This window comes from Vespa velutina, chromosome 12 (genome assembly GCF_912470025.1).
Source record: "Vespa velutina chromosome 12, iVesVel2.1, whole genome shotgun sequence".
In the NCBI taxonomy this organism is placed as follows: domain Eukaryota; kingdom Metazoa; phylum Arthropoda; class Insecta; order Hymenoptera; family Vespidae; genus Vespa; species Vespa velutina.
Genome location: NC_062199.1, coordinates 1,386,665 through 1,404,164, shown reverse-complemented (window position 1 = coordinate 1,404,164; position 17,500 = coordinate 1,386,665). Strand labels below are relative to the sequence as shown.

Sequence of the window (17,500 nt, the reverse complement as noted above, 5' to 3'; positions counted from 1 at the left end):
ATTGTATCTCTTAATGAAATTATGAAAGCATAATAAATGATACAAGGAGAGAAAGAGAAAGAGAGAGAGAGAGAGAGAGAGAGAGAGGGAAAAAGACAAAGTAAAAATAAAAAGAAAAAGAAAAAAGACAATTTTTCTCGTGATAAATCGAAGATAAAAAAAAAAAATTACACAACTTTGATGTAGTTTAAAAGAAAAAAGAAAGAAAGGAAAAAGGACATTGAAAAAATAATAATAAAAAGAATAATAAAAAATAAATAAATAAAAAGAAAAAATACCTACAACATTATCCATTAAGAAATCATACGAATCGTTCGATAAGATCTACGAAATCAAAATTAATACGATCATCAAAATTAATTTTAATCTTTAATTTCGATTGACTTTTTTATCGATATAAATCGTTATATAGTTCGTTCTACTTTTTGATAATTTTAACTCATCCTGCCGTTTATAACTTCTTTCGATTATGTTAGACCGGAGGAACATAAAACGCGTCGTAGTTGTGATGCCTGTACTAAAACATAACTGTATACTTTCACGAAGGCGGTGGACTTTAATCGGAAGGTACTTAGCTGTTGCACGATCTAGGATTATTAACCGATAGCCTCGTATTCTCCTTACTCGAGAGAGGCTAATACTCTACTCGACCACTTTCCCACGCATACGAAAGGATTTTCCCGTTTCTACGATCTCGAGATAAATATGAAAACACGAAGGAAAAAAAAAAAAGAAGAAGAAGAAGAAGGACAAAAAAAAGAGAGAGAGAGAGAGAGATATGAGATAGAAATTATCATCTTCGACAAATTATATCTTAGAGATAAATATTGCAATCAATGATTGTGATTAATTCGCTCTCATTAAATGTTTCTTTTTTACCTTTCTTTTCTCTTCTTTTTTCTTTTTTCTTAATTACATATCATAGCGAAACGATAGATTTAAGATTTGTAAGGAAAAAGAGAAAAAAGAAAATAATTAAAAAGAAGCAAATAAAAATGAAATGTACAAGGAAATGTTAAAAATTTGATCGATAAATTATTACCGATTGAGATTTGTTTTTTTCTTCTTTTTTCTTTTTTTTTTTCTTTTTTTTTTTTCCACAAACAAATATTGCGACTAATATATACATTTTCTCTTTCTCCTTTTCTATTCAATCGTATTATATCAAATGTAAAAATTCCGAAGAGAAAAGGAAGACATTAAAAAAAAAAAAAAAAAAAAAAGAAAAAATTCGGAGCTTTGGAAAGAATTATCAGATAATAATTTCATTTCTGCGGATAAAATTTACGAATAAAAAAGAAGTATATCGTTAAATCTTTAAAACGATTATATTTTCCTTTCACTTTTCTTTTCCCTCATGTTTAACATTAAACTAACATTAAACTAGTATCGGATTTGTGTAAAGTTAATGATTGAAGAAAAAATTAATAAAATAGGGATAAATAAATTGTGATTCTTCGTGAAATTCAACGATCTAATGTAATAAATGAAACAGAGATAGAAAGATATATATATATGTGTGTGTGTGTGTGTAGAGAGAGAGAGAGAGAGATAGGAGGAAATAGCTTGATATAAATAAATAATAAAACAAGAACTGTAAAGTTTCTCGACGTTCCCACCGAGAAAATCGATGATTAGATACACACATACATGCATACATATACACACACACACACACACATACAGACACGCACAAATAGACACAGATATATTAAATGTTCTTAGAGAAGCATAGAAAATTGTTGGTAGAGTTCGAGGTACTCTCGCGAGAGCCAACTGACAGAGTTGGGGTTACTTAAGCGTGGATAATAATTGCACCTTAAGTGTTGCAACTATGTAACACTGTCCGTTACTAAAAGTGTTGCCCGGTGATGGATAATACTTGCATATGTATGTGTGTGTGTGTGTGTATATATATATATACATGGATAAGTACGACAAACGTGGAAACAAACGTGAACCGACGTGAAATTAGAAAATTTCATTCACTCGTGACGCGTGTCATTCTCTTCTAATCTCTTCTAAATGCCTTTTTAAACGCTAGTTAACACGTTCTAACCCTCTCTCTCTCTCTCTCTTTTTCTTTCTTTCTCTCCATAAATTTATCTTATAGAAGAATCCTAATTACTTTTCTCCTTTTTTAGTACAACTTATTTGTATATACATTAACATAATAATTAATTAATTAATTTATTTATTTATTTATTTGTTTTCTTTTTTTTTTTTTTTTAATTATTATCATATAATTGTAATCGTATTTATTTTCTTTTTCGTTTATTTACTTATTTATTCACTTATTTTTTTTTTTTCTTTTTTTTCTTTAATCAAATAATTAGAGATCCTTAGACACGGTCATAAATTAATAAAACACAAGCGGATAATAGTTATCAATGCTGATTATTGGATTTGACTGACGCAAAAAATTGACTTTGTTTTTTCTTAATCCTCGTTTTTTATCGTTTAAACCGTATGCTCTATTTTATGATAATAATAATAAAAAAAAAAAAAAAAAGAAAAAAAAATCCTACATTCAAGGCGCGCGCGCGCACAATATACTGCGATATATTGCGTGCTAACGCACTGCGATATATTAATCTGTAATATTAATAATTCTTTTCTTTTTTTCGCTTGATATCCATACATAAAACGAGACGTGGGGAAAAAAAAAGAAAGAAAGAAAGAAAGAAAGAAAGAGAAAATAAAGAAGGAAAATAACGCGGAGGATTGAAAACGAATGGAAAAATAATAATGCGATGATATTTAATCTCGACATAATGAATAATTAATATAAAAATTATAAAGTCAATCGTCGTTTTAATGATTAACGAATGTAAAACGACGAATTAATATAATTCGCTATTTTCGTTTAAATGCAAATCATTCGGGTCGAAACATTAAATAATTGAACGGAAGAAAAAAAAAAATTAAGAACGGCTTTACGATCGAATCGTGTCTTTTACGCTTACTAATAAATAATAATAATAATAAAAAGAAGAAGAAGAAGAAGAAGAATAAATGTTTCCTATTTAACTCTTTGCGGTCGTATTAAAGTTGGACATGGGTATCGTACTGATCGGAATTAATTTTCATTGAAGAACAACAAACTTTAGATGTATAAAAATTATAATATAAAAATTATATTCTATAATTATCCATTGTATGGTATCTTTCAAAAGAGTCTCCAACGTGAAGTCCTATGGTTTTCGATTACACGTGCCGCAAATATAAAATAATTAGTTTGGCTTCCGTCCTGAATTTTTCTGTTTGAACATATAGAACAATCTTTACTTTTCATGTTATGACAGTGCCACAATATATGTAGTTTGCCATTAAATCTTTCCTCTTTATCTGAGAACGATGATGATCTTTCTGATTTTGAAAATGCTCCATCACGAAAATCACCTACAAATTGTTCCATCAATTTTCGGACAAGCATAAAATATGAGATACGCGTCTTATTTTTTTTTCTAACTGACACCTTATATAAGATGTAACTAATGATTGCGCAAACTTTTAATCCCCACGAAAAACATTTTTCTCCATTACTTGCAAGATTTTCTCATAAAACAATATGAACCTGCTAATTGGTCGGCCTTATTGACGACACCTCCCCATATTAAGAAGCGAGAATGGCTAATTACAGTAATTACAGTTAAACACAATCTGTAAAATATTATTTGAAATTCTACGAAGAATATCCGAAGCTTAGGCTAAATTTCTTTAGGCGTCTTGCATGACAAGAGTAAGAGTATCATTTGTTTAAATTGAATTCTTTTTTTGTTAACAATTGAAATCAGCACCGTATTGGTTCGTAAATAGGTACTTTAGACAGATTTAGTTTCGTTTAGAGAAAGTATAAATTGATACATGTATGAATACAATGTTAAGATTAGTATAGTTCTTTGTTGTGGTGGCTGAGACCAGACATACGACCGGAACGGTAAAAAAAGCTTTGGTAACTGTGAGAGCAAACATACGACCGCAAAGGATTAATTAAAACAACGATATACTTTATAATTATACATTAAAAGAGACCAGCCATGACTATTCATCTAAGCCGATTCCATAAGCGAAACTTTACAAACTCCTCATTAATGTTAAACTCGTTTATGTTTATTTGTTATGCTCTTGAGAATGTCCTTCTTACGTCCCTGATTTTATTTGACCGATTCATAATCATTATTTCTCTCTTTTTTTTTTTGTGTGTATCTGTGTGTACCTCTACCTGTATCTTTCTCTTTCTCTTTCTCTCTCTCTCTCTCTCTCTCTCTCTCTCTCTCTCTCTCTCTCTGTATGTATGTATCTGTGTCATAAATGCATCTGTTTAATATACATGCGTCTGTACTTTATGCATTTATTATTTGTTATGTTTGTATCCGTTTCTTTATCCATCCGTGTATGTTATACATGCATTTGTGCCTCTATCTTTGTCTGATTGTGTTGGTCTGTTACTTTTGTGTACGGTCATACACTGATATGCATTTTAAGTATACGCAAAAGCTGTGTTTATCGTTAACCACCACAGTCAGCCTAACTCTTATTCTCTTTTATCCTTTTCTACGGTCTGGACCGATAATTCCATCTTATTATACACGCAGGCTACTACTTCGGTGGAAATATGATGGCTGATAAAAAAGAGAGAGAAGAAGAAGAGGAAGAAGAAAAAAGAAAAGAAAAAAAAAGAAGAAAAAAGAAGAAGAAGAAGAAAAAGACGAAGAAGAAAAAAGAAGAAGAGGAAGACGAAAAAAAAGAATGAAGAAAATTCTAAAGATGATTTACTGCATTATTATTACTTTTTTTGTTTTTTCTTTTCTTTTTTTTCTTTTTTTTGTTTTTTTATCGAAATAACAGCTTGTAACGAAATAGAAAATATTATTTTAATAGGTCGATCAATTTAAATCAATTTCGCGGAGAAGAAAATTTTCTAAAGTAACAAATAAATCAACAAATTCTTTCCTTGTTCTCCCAAATACAATCACGTCCCTTCGAAAGGAAAAAATAAAAAAAAAAAAAAAAATAATAAAAAATATAAGGATACATGTACATATGTTTGTGTGTGTGTGTGTGTGTGTATCTAAGTATCAAGTGTGATCAGAAGAAAAGGTCAATTGGATGATGATCTTGGCTTTGATTAAGTCTTAAAAAAATTAAAGCCCTTTAACGAGATCTGTCCCTTCGAGCTGTTGCTCGATCGGTGATCGAATGTAACGAAAGGGTTAATGTAATGCTCATTAACGCTCTTTTTTCTGATTTTTTCTTCTATTTTTTCCCCCCCTTTTTTTTCGAATTAACATACTTGAATACTCTCGGCAGAGTACTAAAAAAATATTTAAATAGAGAGCTAATTATAACAAGACCATCTATTTTTATGAATATGATATAGTAATAAAAATAATAATGATGATGAATAAAAAGAAATATTATATAATACAAGTATATAATAAATGATTGAAAATAATGATAATTAAAAATTATTTATTATAATTAAAATTAATTGAATAATAATAATAATTCTAATATATGATTAATACATTTTTTTTTTGGATAATGAATAATTTAATTAATGAATAATTTTTTGTTGACATTACTATTATTATTATTATTATTATTATTATTATTATTATTATTGTTATTGTTATTTCTCTGATCTTACAAGAGAGATAGTGTATCCCTTGGAGAAAATTATTTCTTTTTTCTTCTTCGATAGAAAATTAAAAAAAAAAAAAAAATAAATATATATATATATATATATATAAAAATTTACACAACATGTACAGGGTTAATAATTTCGCAAGATATTGAGCTACAACGACGACGAATAAGACACTGGTGACTTTTACGAGGCAGGCACGGTCAGGAAATCACAGTCATAACTCTAATTTTATCGTTTGCTCGCTTGCTTTTCACCTCTCAAGAGCAACCCGTCGTCTATCGATTTATTCCTTTACTCTTCTTTTTATTATCCTTCTATTTTTACTTTTCTTTACCCTCCCACCTATTTTTGCATTTGATCTGATAATCGTCTTATTCATTATTTCCGATTTCTACATTTTATCTTAATATTTCTTTTCTAACTTACGAAATTTTAAAAAATTTCGATTTTAAAAAATCCACATTCGTATCCGTTCTTTTTCTTCTTTTTTTTTTTTCTTCTTCCTTTTTCTTTACTTTACATTTTTGCAATTACGTTCAAAAAAATGTTAAATAAGTTCTTTTTCTCTTTCGAATCATTTCTGTTGATTCGATCAGATTCATTTTAATTAATCCATTTACATTCTATTTATTATTTTTATCGAATCTACAAAAGGCTAAATTTTCATTAAATTTTTTTTTCTTTTTTTTTTTTTTTAAATAAAAATTTAAAATTTTTTTATTGAAAACCTCTAAATAAAAATATTAAAATTTAAACGGTCTCAGGCCATTCTTAGAGAGATAGAAAGAAAAAGAAAAAGAAAAAGAAAAAGAGAGAGAGAGAGAGAGAGAGAGAGAAAGAGAGAGAGAGAGAGAAAGAGATAGAGAGAAAGAGAGAAAAACAGTGAGATTAGATAAGATCAATGATAATCTCTAACGAGTTGTTATTACTATATGTTACCTTTTCATCCTACACTCTCCTACCATCTAAATAACATTAACCATTTAATTGCATAACTTATATCACTGAACGATATTAAATTTGCGCAAGAAAATATATATATATATATGTGTCAAGGGTTGAATATTTTGCCTAAAAATAACATATAAGCTGATTGATAATAGTTCAAACTTATGAAACATTTGGACTTGTCCGTAGTCTAACATTAAAGAACACTTATAAAGTGAATCGACAAAAACAATATACATACAAAGAACATTTTCTAATATATATATATATATATACACAAGATTAACATAACAGTTCATAAAGTTTAATATTCTAAAGTTTTCATTCGATAGAATATTTCTATTAATCATACTAATGGATATTTTTAGTATTGAAAATCTAAATGAATTCAAATAGATATACATATAATTTTAATTTAAAATACATGTTTATTAATATCTTGAGTAGTTGTTAAATTACAAAAAAAAAAAAAAAAAAAAGTTTAATGGACTATATGAAAAGTGTTTTATCCACGTGTAAATATTATTTTACGTATATACAGGAAACAGATAAAGTCATTTATGAATAATGAGATGCAAACAGAGAGAGATAGAGAGAGAGAGAGAACAAAAAAGAAACAATAATGATAACAACAACAACAACAATAAAAACTCACCATAAAATACTGGATATTTCCAAAAGTAATTAGTGTGATCCAGAGAGAAGAAGAAGATGTTGTCCAGTCAATGTTGAAGTTTGAAAGATTCTTGCCTGTTGAACCTGCAGACGTGTTGCGAACCAGCTACGAGGATAGGTGGAGTAAGAGAGAGAAAAAGAAATAAAGAGAGAGACAGAGAGAGAGAGAGAGAGAGAGAGAGAAAGAAAAAAAGAGAGAGAGAGTAGGGGGATCTAGAGAAAGAGAGAAAGATAGAAACTCGTAAAATCGGGGTTACGCAACACGCAACTGGTGGTACACACGCGACGCAACGATCGAAAACAAAACGTCAGTGTTGTGTCTTCCTTGTCATCATTTTCCTGTGTCCTCAACTTTGTTGTTTCCTATTTATTTCCTTTTTCTTATATTACTACTATTATTACTTCTGCTTCTGTTTCTTCTTCTTCTTCTACTTCCTCCTTCTTCTTTTTTTTTTTCTTCTTTCTCTTCTTCGTTGCTACAGCACACGAGCACGATTTAAACGTGAAGTCGAGAAATATACGAAATATACGAGATATAAAGAGAGAGAGAGAGAAAAAGGAAAGAGAAAGAGAGATGGAAAGAGATAGAGAGAATGAGATAGAGAAAGAGAGAGAGAAAGATACAAAGAGAGAAAAGGAATTCAACTCGAAATGTAATATTACGAAGCGTGATCGTGGTAGGCGCGTCACTCTCACGAGAATCACCGCGCTTTCACAGCCAACAAGAGAGTAAAAAGTATATATGTGTAACAAAGGTGACAGCTGCGCTTTAGAAACCCAAAAAAAAAAATAGTCGAAGTTAAATCAAGCTCGCCGTGACCACACTCGTTCGCTACACTATCCGCACTGTCAAACGTCTCTGTGTCACTCGTCTCACTAGCGCTCGACGAACGAGACTTCGGCCGTTTCCGTCGCGTCCTCGTCGTTAACCGAACTAAGATGGCTGTTCCGCGATCCACAGCGCCATCTCACGATTCCCTTACGAACTTTTTATTTACAACGAGATACTACGATATGATAACTTATCCACTAATCTAGCGATTACGATTCTTTTTCTCTTTCTTTTCGATCGATCATACGTTCGGTATACAAAATTGCACATAAGATATTATTGACAATGATATCTTAAGAAATAGAAAAAAGAAAAATGTTACAAAACAAAACAAAATAAATGAATATATATATATATATATATATATATATATATATATATATATATATCTTGATAAACATAACGATATCGATAATAATCGTTTGATTTCACGATAAACTCGATTCATCTCATTCGCACGATCAATTATATATTATCGTGATATCTTTAATACACGTTACAATATAATAATTCTCTCGTACGAGACAATTTCAAGGTACATATATCCCCATACGTATATGTGTATATATATATATATATATATATATATACACACATATATGGATTAATTCGAATCGTTGAGATAATCAACCCGAGAGAAAGAGAAAAAAGAAAGAAAGAAAAAAAGATACAGAGAGAGAGAGAGAGAGAGAGAGAGAGAGAGGAAGAGAGAGAGAAGACATAACCACGTTGAATCGCTTATTTTCTAAGCATTGAAGTCACTGAACATTCGTAGCGAGTGATTCGACAATTTGCATGTACCGATGGAAGTTTATGCTAAACGTTTAGAAGAACGTCTTAATACGTCTATATATAAGTACTATATAGATATATATGTATATGTATATATACATATATATATACATATATATATATATATATATATACATACGTAAAAAATGTATAGACGAGAGATTGGAACATGCATACGTCGTTTATTATATTTTCGGCATTAAAATCTCTCCCACCTCGAAATTGTAACGAGAAGCCTGGTATAAGTAATAGCAATAGGTTGAAGAGGAGGAAGAGGTGGTGAAGGAGGTGGAGGTGGCATAGACTCAACGACGCCTTCTGATTGGTCGATATACGTATAATCAAGCTTAACATCGCTTAGGGCTCGTTTATATATATATATGTATGTATGTATATATATTTTTATCTAAACGTAGTATAGGTATTAACTACGTTTTACGAATAAATTACCGAATTAAACATTTCTATAATTAATTTTTACAATTTCTCCTTTATAATCTCCTTTCATTTTTCTTCCTTCTCTTATCTAAAAATATATATTCGTATATAACGATACAACGAGTAGTCGTGTTTCTATGCACGTGTCCGCATATGTGTATGTGTATATGCATACGTGTATGTATGAATTATCAGCGCAAAACTGGTTACCTTGTTGGTGCTTTGACAGAAGGTCGATAAAGAACAAAATTTTATACTCCTTCTGCCTTCATATCCTTTCGAAAGGATATCGACGAGCCTGATACATGTACGTGTGTATATATGTATATATATAATAATAATAATAATTGTATACTTTTACGTGAAGAGATCTTAAAAATGATCGCTTTTGATCAATCCTTATGAGTCTATTTTGTCAGGCTTTTTCTTTGATGATATTAAGTCGTACGTATTTCGCGAATTTACGACGAACGCAAGGGCGTAACTATGAACGAATTCGTTCCAAGAAATCTATCGTATCATTCAATGTCGAAAATGTATGCTATAAACACGCATATACACACACGTATACATACATTACATACGTACGTATGTATATATATATATATATATATTTTTTTTTTTTGCCAGATAGCCTTCTCGTTCTAGTTTTACTTATAGACGACGTCGTCCAATATTGTCTTGTTAATTCTTTTATGGAAACTATAATCTTGTCAATTCTTTTCATCGATATAGATTTGTACGAAAAAATTTTTGTTTAGAAAAAAATTGTAAGAGAAAAGTATGACAATAGTAAGACATCGAGATAACCTGATCTAACGTAGTTTACGCTTCTCGACGTTTAATTATATAGAAAAGAGAAAGATAAAGAAAGAGAAAGAGGATGTGGAAAAGAGAGAAAAAGAAAGTAGATTACGATCTAACCCATCGGGGCCTCTCGTCTGCGGCGCGTTAAAATTCCGCGCAAAAGGAGTTTTCAGACGTGCGAACGATTCCGTCTGTGTAAGCGCGGCGTTGGCGTTGGCGTTGGCGTTGGCGACGGCGGCAGTGGTCCAATACGGACGGATTCGATCGATAAAGGCAGCAGCACTAACAGCAATAGCAGTAGCAGCAGCAGCAGCGTCAAACGGCAGCGAGGGCGACGACACGACGACGACGACGACAACGACGACGACGACGACGGCGACGATGACGATGACGAGAGGGTGTTCGTGAAATTTCGTAAAGGCCGCGCTCAGAGCGCCATCTGTTGGGGAGAAGATGAAACATTCGTGTGTTTTATCTCGCCTGCTCTTCATCCCCTCCAACTCTGAAAATCTCTCTATCTCTCTCTTTCTCTCTCTCTCTCTCTGTCTTTATTTCTCTCTCTCTCTCTCTCTCTCTCTCCGATACGACTCATCGGCGAAGCTTAAAGCGCATCGAAGATGGCGACAGGAGGGTAGGGTCGAGTCAGTCGCTTAGAAAGGAAGCTTATTCCTCGTCCGTTAAACGACCATAAACGTCGACGTAATGTCCTGTCTGGTAAGTAAGAGAGCTTTTTCGCGATCCTCCTCGTACCTCTATATTCGCCTTTGTGCTTTGGAAAGAAACAAATTTTGCAATTCGAGAGAGAGAGAGAGAGAAAGAGAAAGAGAGAGAGAGAGAGAGAGAGGGGAACGGCGGGAAAATTCAGGTAGTTCAAAATGACAAAATCGCGGAACGTGTATATATATATGTATATATATATATGTACATATATATAGTCGCTGTGAGCCTCTTCTCTTCCCTGGGAAGTTCAATGCGCTACGAGCTCGTACGTACACGTTCTGTGTGATCAAAAGGAAAATGGGAGCACGATTTTATGTCTCTGCACGCATACTTACATATATTCTCTCTTTATCTATGTGCATGTGCGCGTGTATGTGTATATACATGGCTATGTATATATATATATATATATGTATATATATATTTAGTTCAATGTGTTGGTAACAAGCATGTACACGTGCGCAAAAGTCCTCTTTTTCTGTTTCTATCATTTTCTTTCTTTCTCGAACGAGACCGACTGTCCGGCTAATCTATATAACACTACGAATGAAGGAGAGAAAGAGAGAGAGAAAGAGAGAGAAAGAGAGAAAGGGAATAAAAGAGAGATAGCAAGAGGTCGGAATCGACGCTTCCATTACGCGACGTTGCGCGACGAATCAAAAAATTTCTTACGTGACGTCACTCACGCAATCATCCTTGCGATATATTTCGACGACAATACGTATGTCGAGCAATCTGATTGGTCGAGGATTCCTTTGAACCTCGCTCTCACATTTAAAATGTTTATTATTAGATCGTGTACGTATACTCGTTTAAAATTAATTATGATTATTATTAGACTGAATATACATGTGGTTGTATATATATATATATATAATATATATGTTTGTATGTGTGTGTGTATCTATAATTAAATGAAAATCGATCTCTTGGACGATCGAATGATTATTTTAACACGTGATCGAACAAGATGCATTGGATGTCAAAGTTCATTTATATAGGATGTCACGATTAGCATGATTTCATTATGTAATCAAGTTTAAAATGTATCTCGAATTTTGATCGAATCCTATGCATATATATACATATATATATATATCTACACACAGACTATTTATATACTCGTCATATATATATATATACACACATATATATACACGATACAAAGGGAACTTATAATTCCTCATTTTTCTTATATATATATATATATATATATATATATATATATATATATATATATATATATATATATATATATATATATCGTGTAGCAAGATTTATATCGTGTCTCTCTTTTCATGACTCTGTGTGTGTATATATATATATATATGTGTGTGAAAGCAACAGAAAGAGCGATTTCAATGAGAACTTGAAGCTCATGGCGTCCGAGCAGAGTCAACGACGGAAATTGATCGTCGTACTTTCGGATTGGGTCACGTAACTCTTATACATATAAACATATGTATAGCAATATTACAAGTCAATTCTAAAATACAAAAGAACGAATAGACATTAAAATATTTTCATATTATATATTGTATTATTATTATTATTATATTATTGTTTATATAAATAATCTTTCGATAAGTATTACATACTATTTATAGACCATAAATGAATACATAAATATAATGTAGATATCTAGTATTTAAGTAAATAATATTTATTATTTCTTTTGTATTACGGAATCAACTTGTTATCTTATATATATATATATATATATATATATATATATATATATTTGCATGGATACAATTTGGCTTTCGATCGATGATCTTTAAAAAAGCCGGAAGAAAAAAAAAAGAATAAGAAGAGGATAGGAAGAGTTTATCCTCAGTCTTGTTGTTTTGTTGTTCAATCTCTAAGCAACGCTCTCTAAAGTTGACCTTTTGAATCGAATTTACGAAGTTTAAACTTATATCCTTCATTCTCTTTCTCTCTCGCTCCCCCTTTTTATATATAAGATCTTTGTTCTGAGCTTTTTTTATTCTGCTAAAAAAAAAAAATTACAAAATTAAAAAAAAAAACTGCTTTAATCGAAGATTTTTTCTCGATGAGAGAAAAAAAAAACAAAAAAGAAAAGAAATCCAAAAGGGACTCCTTTCGTAATCTTCCTTTCTTTCAGATGGTGGTGGTGGTGGGTACTTTTTCCTAACTAGGATTCCTCCCCAAAAAAAAGGAACGGGGGTGTGCTGCGCTTTACTAACTAACAAATTTAATCGATATTATCAAAACTATTCGCATTTTTATTTCCAAAAAGAAGGAGAAGAAGAAGAAGAAGAAGAAAAAGAAGAACAAGAACAAGAAGAGAATAATGAAGAGATTAATAAATTAATCAAAGTTTAGAGAGTTAATTGGAGAAGGAGGAGAAGGGGAGGGATAGGAGATCATTGTTGTTATTGTTGTTGTTGTTGTTGTTGTTGTTGTTGTTGTTGTTGTTGTTATTTAGAGGAATCTAGTCACGCACAGGTAGAAAGAAAAGATCGACGTCGACGAAACTACACTACAGGATTAAAAGGATTAATCCAAAAGGATATACACCAAAGAAAATTAGTCTGAATTTAAACGTGGTCGATGGACCGACCACCCCCTAACCTCCTCTGAAAAGATCAATACCAAAGAAGTCAAAAGATCAACAAGTTTAAACGCTTTTAGATGTAGTAAAATTTACGAGAAAATCATTCTTCATCGTATTTTATTAAAGTGAACTTTGATCAATGACCGATGAAGATGTAAAAGGAGAAAAAAAGTATCAAGAAACAACGAGGAAAAGTCTCATCCTTATTCTTGCATTATTGATTTCTAACGAGCTGAACAAGCTATTCCTGTTTCATACAATCATGATGATGATGATGATTATAATGATGGTGATGAAGAATTGAAAGAATACACTGGAGGATACTACGAGGCTACTCAGAATAATAATTTATAATCAATAAAATCACGAATTTCAAGGTTGATTAATGATCAAGTTTAAAAAAGAGTAACAACAAAGATAGATAGATAGATAGAGAGAGAGAGAAGTATTATTAATCTATTTATTGAACAATCAATATGATTACAAAATTGATGATGTAATATCATCGGCACCTAAAAGGGTTATGAAATAATAGGAAGAAAGAAAGAAAGGAAAGAAGAAAAAAAGAAAGAAAGAAATATATAAATAATAGAGAGAAGCTATAGTTTCCTAGTTGAAGGAAAAGAAGGAAAGGTGAGAGGTTGTAGACGAGCTTGAAAGTTGGAAGGAGGGTTGGAAGGGTATTGAAATAGAGGAGTAGAAGAAGAAGAAGTGAGGAGGGAGAGAGAGAAAGAGAGAGAGAGAGAGAGAGGGAGAGAGGGAGAAAGGTAGCAGGGTCTTGTCTGGAAGGGTGGCAAGAGTGAAAAGCCGGGTAGGAGTAAGCCGGCTAGCAAGCAAGCAAGTAAGCAGGCAGGCAGGCAGACAGACAGACAGACGGGCAGGCAGGCAGGCAGGCAGGCAGGCAGGCAAGGCAGGCAAGGCAGGCAAGGCAGGCAAGGCAGGCAAGGCAGGCAGGCAGGCAAGTGAACGAGCTAGCTATCCAAGGAAAGCGTGAGTGAGAGAGGAAGATACAGAGACAGAGTGAGAGGGAGGGAGGAGGAGGGAGGGAGTGAGTAAGAGGAAGAAGGAAGGAGAGTTTATAGGAGGGGTGAAACCGGGTTGATATCGACCGAGGATTGCGCTTGCGTGGAAAAAGGCGCGCTCGAAGAATTCCATCGTGCGCGTCGTCAAAGATAGTAGTCAAAGCTCTCCTCTCGAGTAGTATTCGGTTGATCGACGAGGAGGAAACGACAGGATAGGACGAATGCATAACGTCATTCTATCACTGTATCTGTTTTAGCGATGTCGAGTATACTCGACTTCCGTTATCCTCTTTGGCTCTGTGCTTGGTGATTCCAACGCCTGCACGAGCCATCGACGAACTTCCGGAAGTCTTTGCGGATAGATAGATACAAAGAGAGAGAGAGAGAGAGAGGAAGGGTGGGAGGGAGGGAGGGAGAGAGAGAGAGAGAGAGAGAGAGAGAGAAGAAAAAAGAGATCATATTTCTTTGGATTGAGAAGTCGACAGGGAATATTCAGAACGAGAGGGGTTGGAGAGGGGAGAGAGAGAGAGAGAGAGAGAGAGAGAGAGAGAGAGAGAGAGAGAAACGAAGAGAAATAAGAAAGAAGAGAGTAAAGCTATCGCGAGACGCGATAACGAGCTGTGATAAGACTGTATAACTCTTTTTCTCTCTCTCTTTCTCTCTCCCTCTCTCTCTCTCTCTCTCTCTCTCTCTCTCTCCCTCTCTCCCTCCATCCATCCGCGTTGTTAACTTCTGGACACTCTCACATAGTTACGATAAAGTGTTCAAGAACGTCATCGTCATGACGTTCGTTCTACCTAGAAGACGACATAATTTCGATAGATGTGACGGTGGTTGTGAAGGTAGTAGTGACGGTGATGGTAGTAGTGGTAGTGATAATGGTAATGATAGTGGTAATAGTGATCGTGATTATGTTGCCTATTCGTCACTGAATCCACCGAGTTGAAGAAGAGCTAATCTAATCTAATCTAATCGTAATAATACGTGAGAGAGGAGAAGTTTTTAGTCCTCGTGTCGATATGCTCTGATAGATGAACGCGAGCGTCGAAGTCTCTCGAGGCTGAGGTGCTCGAAAATTTGTCTCTCTTATTTCACTTTCTCTCTTTTTATATTTCTCTCTCTCTCTCTCTCTCTTTCCTTCTCTCTCTCTCTCTCTCTCTCTCTTTCCGTCTCCGTCTCTGTGCTTAACTTTCTGAACATGATCAATATGCAGCAGTTGATCCTAGGACAAGTATCTAGTAGTAGCGAGCAACCTCAAGAAGAGGTTCAATTGACCGAACTATTGCCCGTCAAACAGTCACGTATTAGGGAGAATAATGTTTTCAAGGACATCGATGCTACCGATGCATTGAAAGCACTCCGAAGTTTTTCCGGTGGATGTAACGAGGAGGAACAGGACTTTGGATTGAGAATTTTTGACGAGACAGAAAATGGCCGTGAGAAAGATGAGATTAAAACTAAACGTGGATGTGGAAATAAGAGGAAATCGAATCATACGCACGTTGATAACTTGGAAAAGAAGAAAAATAATTCGAACGAACGTGAGATCGATCATCGTGAGGTGACCGATTGTAAAAGATCGATAATGTCCAAGAAAAGAAACGTAGTAAGGAAAGATTCTAAGAAGATAATATCAGGTTCTAACAAAAGGGCTGTTAAAAAGATAGGGATCATTGATTCGACTGATCGAACGAAAGACAATACGGAAGAGGACGATGATAATCAATCAGTTTTATACGACGACGAAATTCCAACATATTTGGATCTGGATAAAACGAAAGATAGTTTGAACGACGAAATTTACGTGTTCCGTCGTGAAAGATCTAACTCGTGCTCTCTCTCTCAAACGTCCAGCGAAGTGAATCATGAAAATACAGAAGAGATTTATGAAAACGATTATCAAACGACCGACGGTGTTCTAATAAAGAAATTCACTCATCGTTCAAAGAATTCAGAGATTAGTACGGACGAGTTAAACTCATCGATATCCGAGGAAGAAAGAACGACTCTAACGACCGACGATAATCCAGAGAAAGAATTAAGATTGAAGATCGACGCGATAATCCAGGCGAATTTTTTGGTCGAAAGAGATAACAACAATGTCGTTAGTCAAGATAGAAAGAAATTAAATATGAAAGAGAGTTCTTCGAAGTCATCGTCATCGCCACCACCATCTCAATTATCTACGATAGTAACTAACGAGGTTCAGGATGGATCAACGTTCAGCGACGAAGAGACAAAAAGATCAGAGGACGATGGTAGCAACGAGGATCAAACCCAAAAGGATTCTCAAAAGAAATATTGTTGTGTTGTTTGTGATGCCCGTTTCAAAGGTAGCGGTGGCCTAAGGAATCATTATAAAGTTGTTCACGGTGCTGGGCCAATTTTCAAATGTGACGAGTGCGGCAAGGAGTTCCCATTGAAGGAACGTTTGAAGCTCCACGTTCGAACCCATACCGGCTTCAAGCCATACAAGTGTCCGGAATGTGACAAGAGCTTTGCCAGGGGTGGCCAATTGGTTCAACATCGTCGTACACATAGCCAGGTAAAACCTTATCGTTGCGCCCTCTGTTCAGGTACGTTCACATGTGCAGCGAATCTTGCTTTGCACGTTAAAAGGCACAACGGTCAGAAGGATCACAAATGTGAAATATGTGGTAGGGGTTTCGTTAGGCGTGATGCATTGAAAAAACACTTGGAATGCCTTCATCGCGATGTCAAGTCATTTCTATGCGTGATTTGTAACAAAACGTTCAAGGGACACCTGCCCCAACATATGAGAACTCATGCTAGGGACAGACCACATGGTTGTGCTACCTGCGGCCAAAGATTTGCTCAGAAATCACAATTGACCGTACATCAACGTACTCATTCGGGACAGAGACCGTTCAGATGTTTGGTCTGTTGGCAAGCGTTTGCGCATTCTACTGCGTTGAAGTTGCACACCAGAAGACATACCGGGGAAAGGCCGTTCAAATGTGTCGAATGTAACGCCGGTTTCACCCAATTGCCACATTGGAAAAAACATATGAAAT

At 33.8% G+C, this 17,500-nt stretch overlaps 2 protein-coding genes across 3 annotated transcripts in view; one reads left to right on the top strand and one right to left on the bottom strand.

Moving 5' to 3' along the window:
* LOC124953475 (protein N-terminal asparagine amidohydrolase) overlaps positions 1-8,144 on the bottom strand; it is a 44,097-nt gene extending 35,953 nt beyond the window's left edge. Inside the window, exons 1-2 of one of the 2 annotated variants that reach the window (XM_047504910.1) lie at positions 7,940-8,144; positions 7,257-7,752 (exon numbers count right to left, since the gene is read on the bottom strand). The gene's annotated coding sequence lies outside the window, so the exon portion shown is untranslated. Of the gene's footprint in view, positions 1-7,256 lie in introns of both variants that reach the window. The other variant, XM_047504911.1, reaches the window with a different exon arrangement.
* Positions 8,145-12,990: 4,846 nt separating this feature from the next.
* Positions 12,991-17,500, top strand: part of LOC124953474 (zinc finger protein 37-like) — a 6,424-nt gene continuing 1,914 nt past the window's right edge. The window contains exon 1 of the mRNA XM_047504908.1: positions 12,991-17,500. This exon is cut by the window's right edge and continues 487 nt beyond it. Within this exon, the coding sequence (XP_047360864.1) occupies positions 15,664-17,500 (1,837 nt within the window). The 5' untranslated portion in view covers positions 12,991-15,663.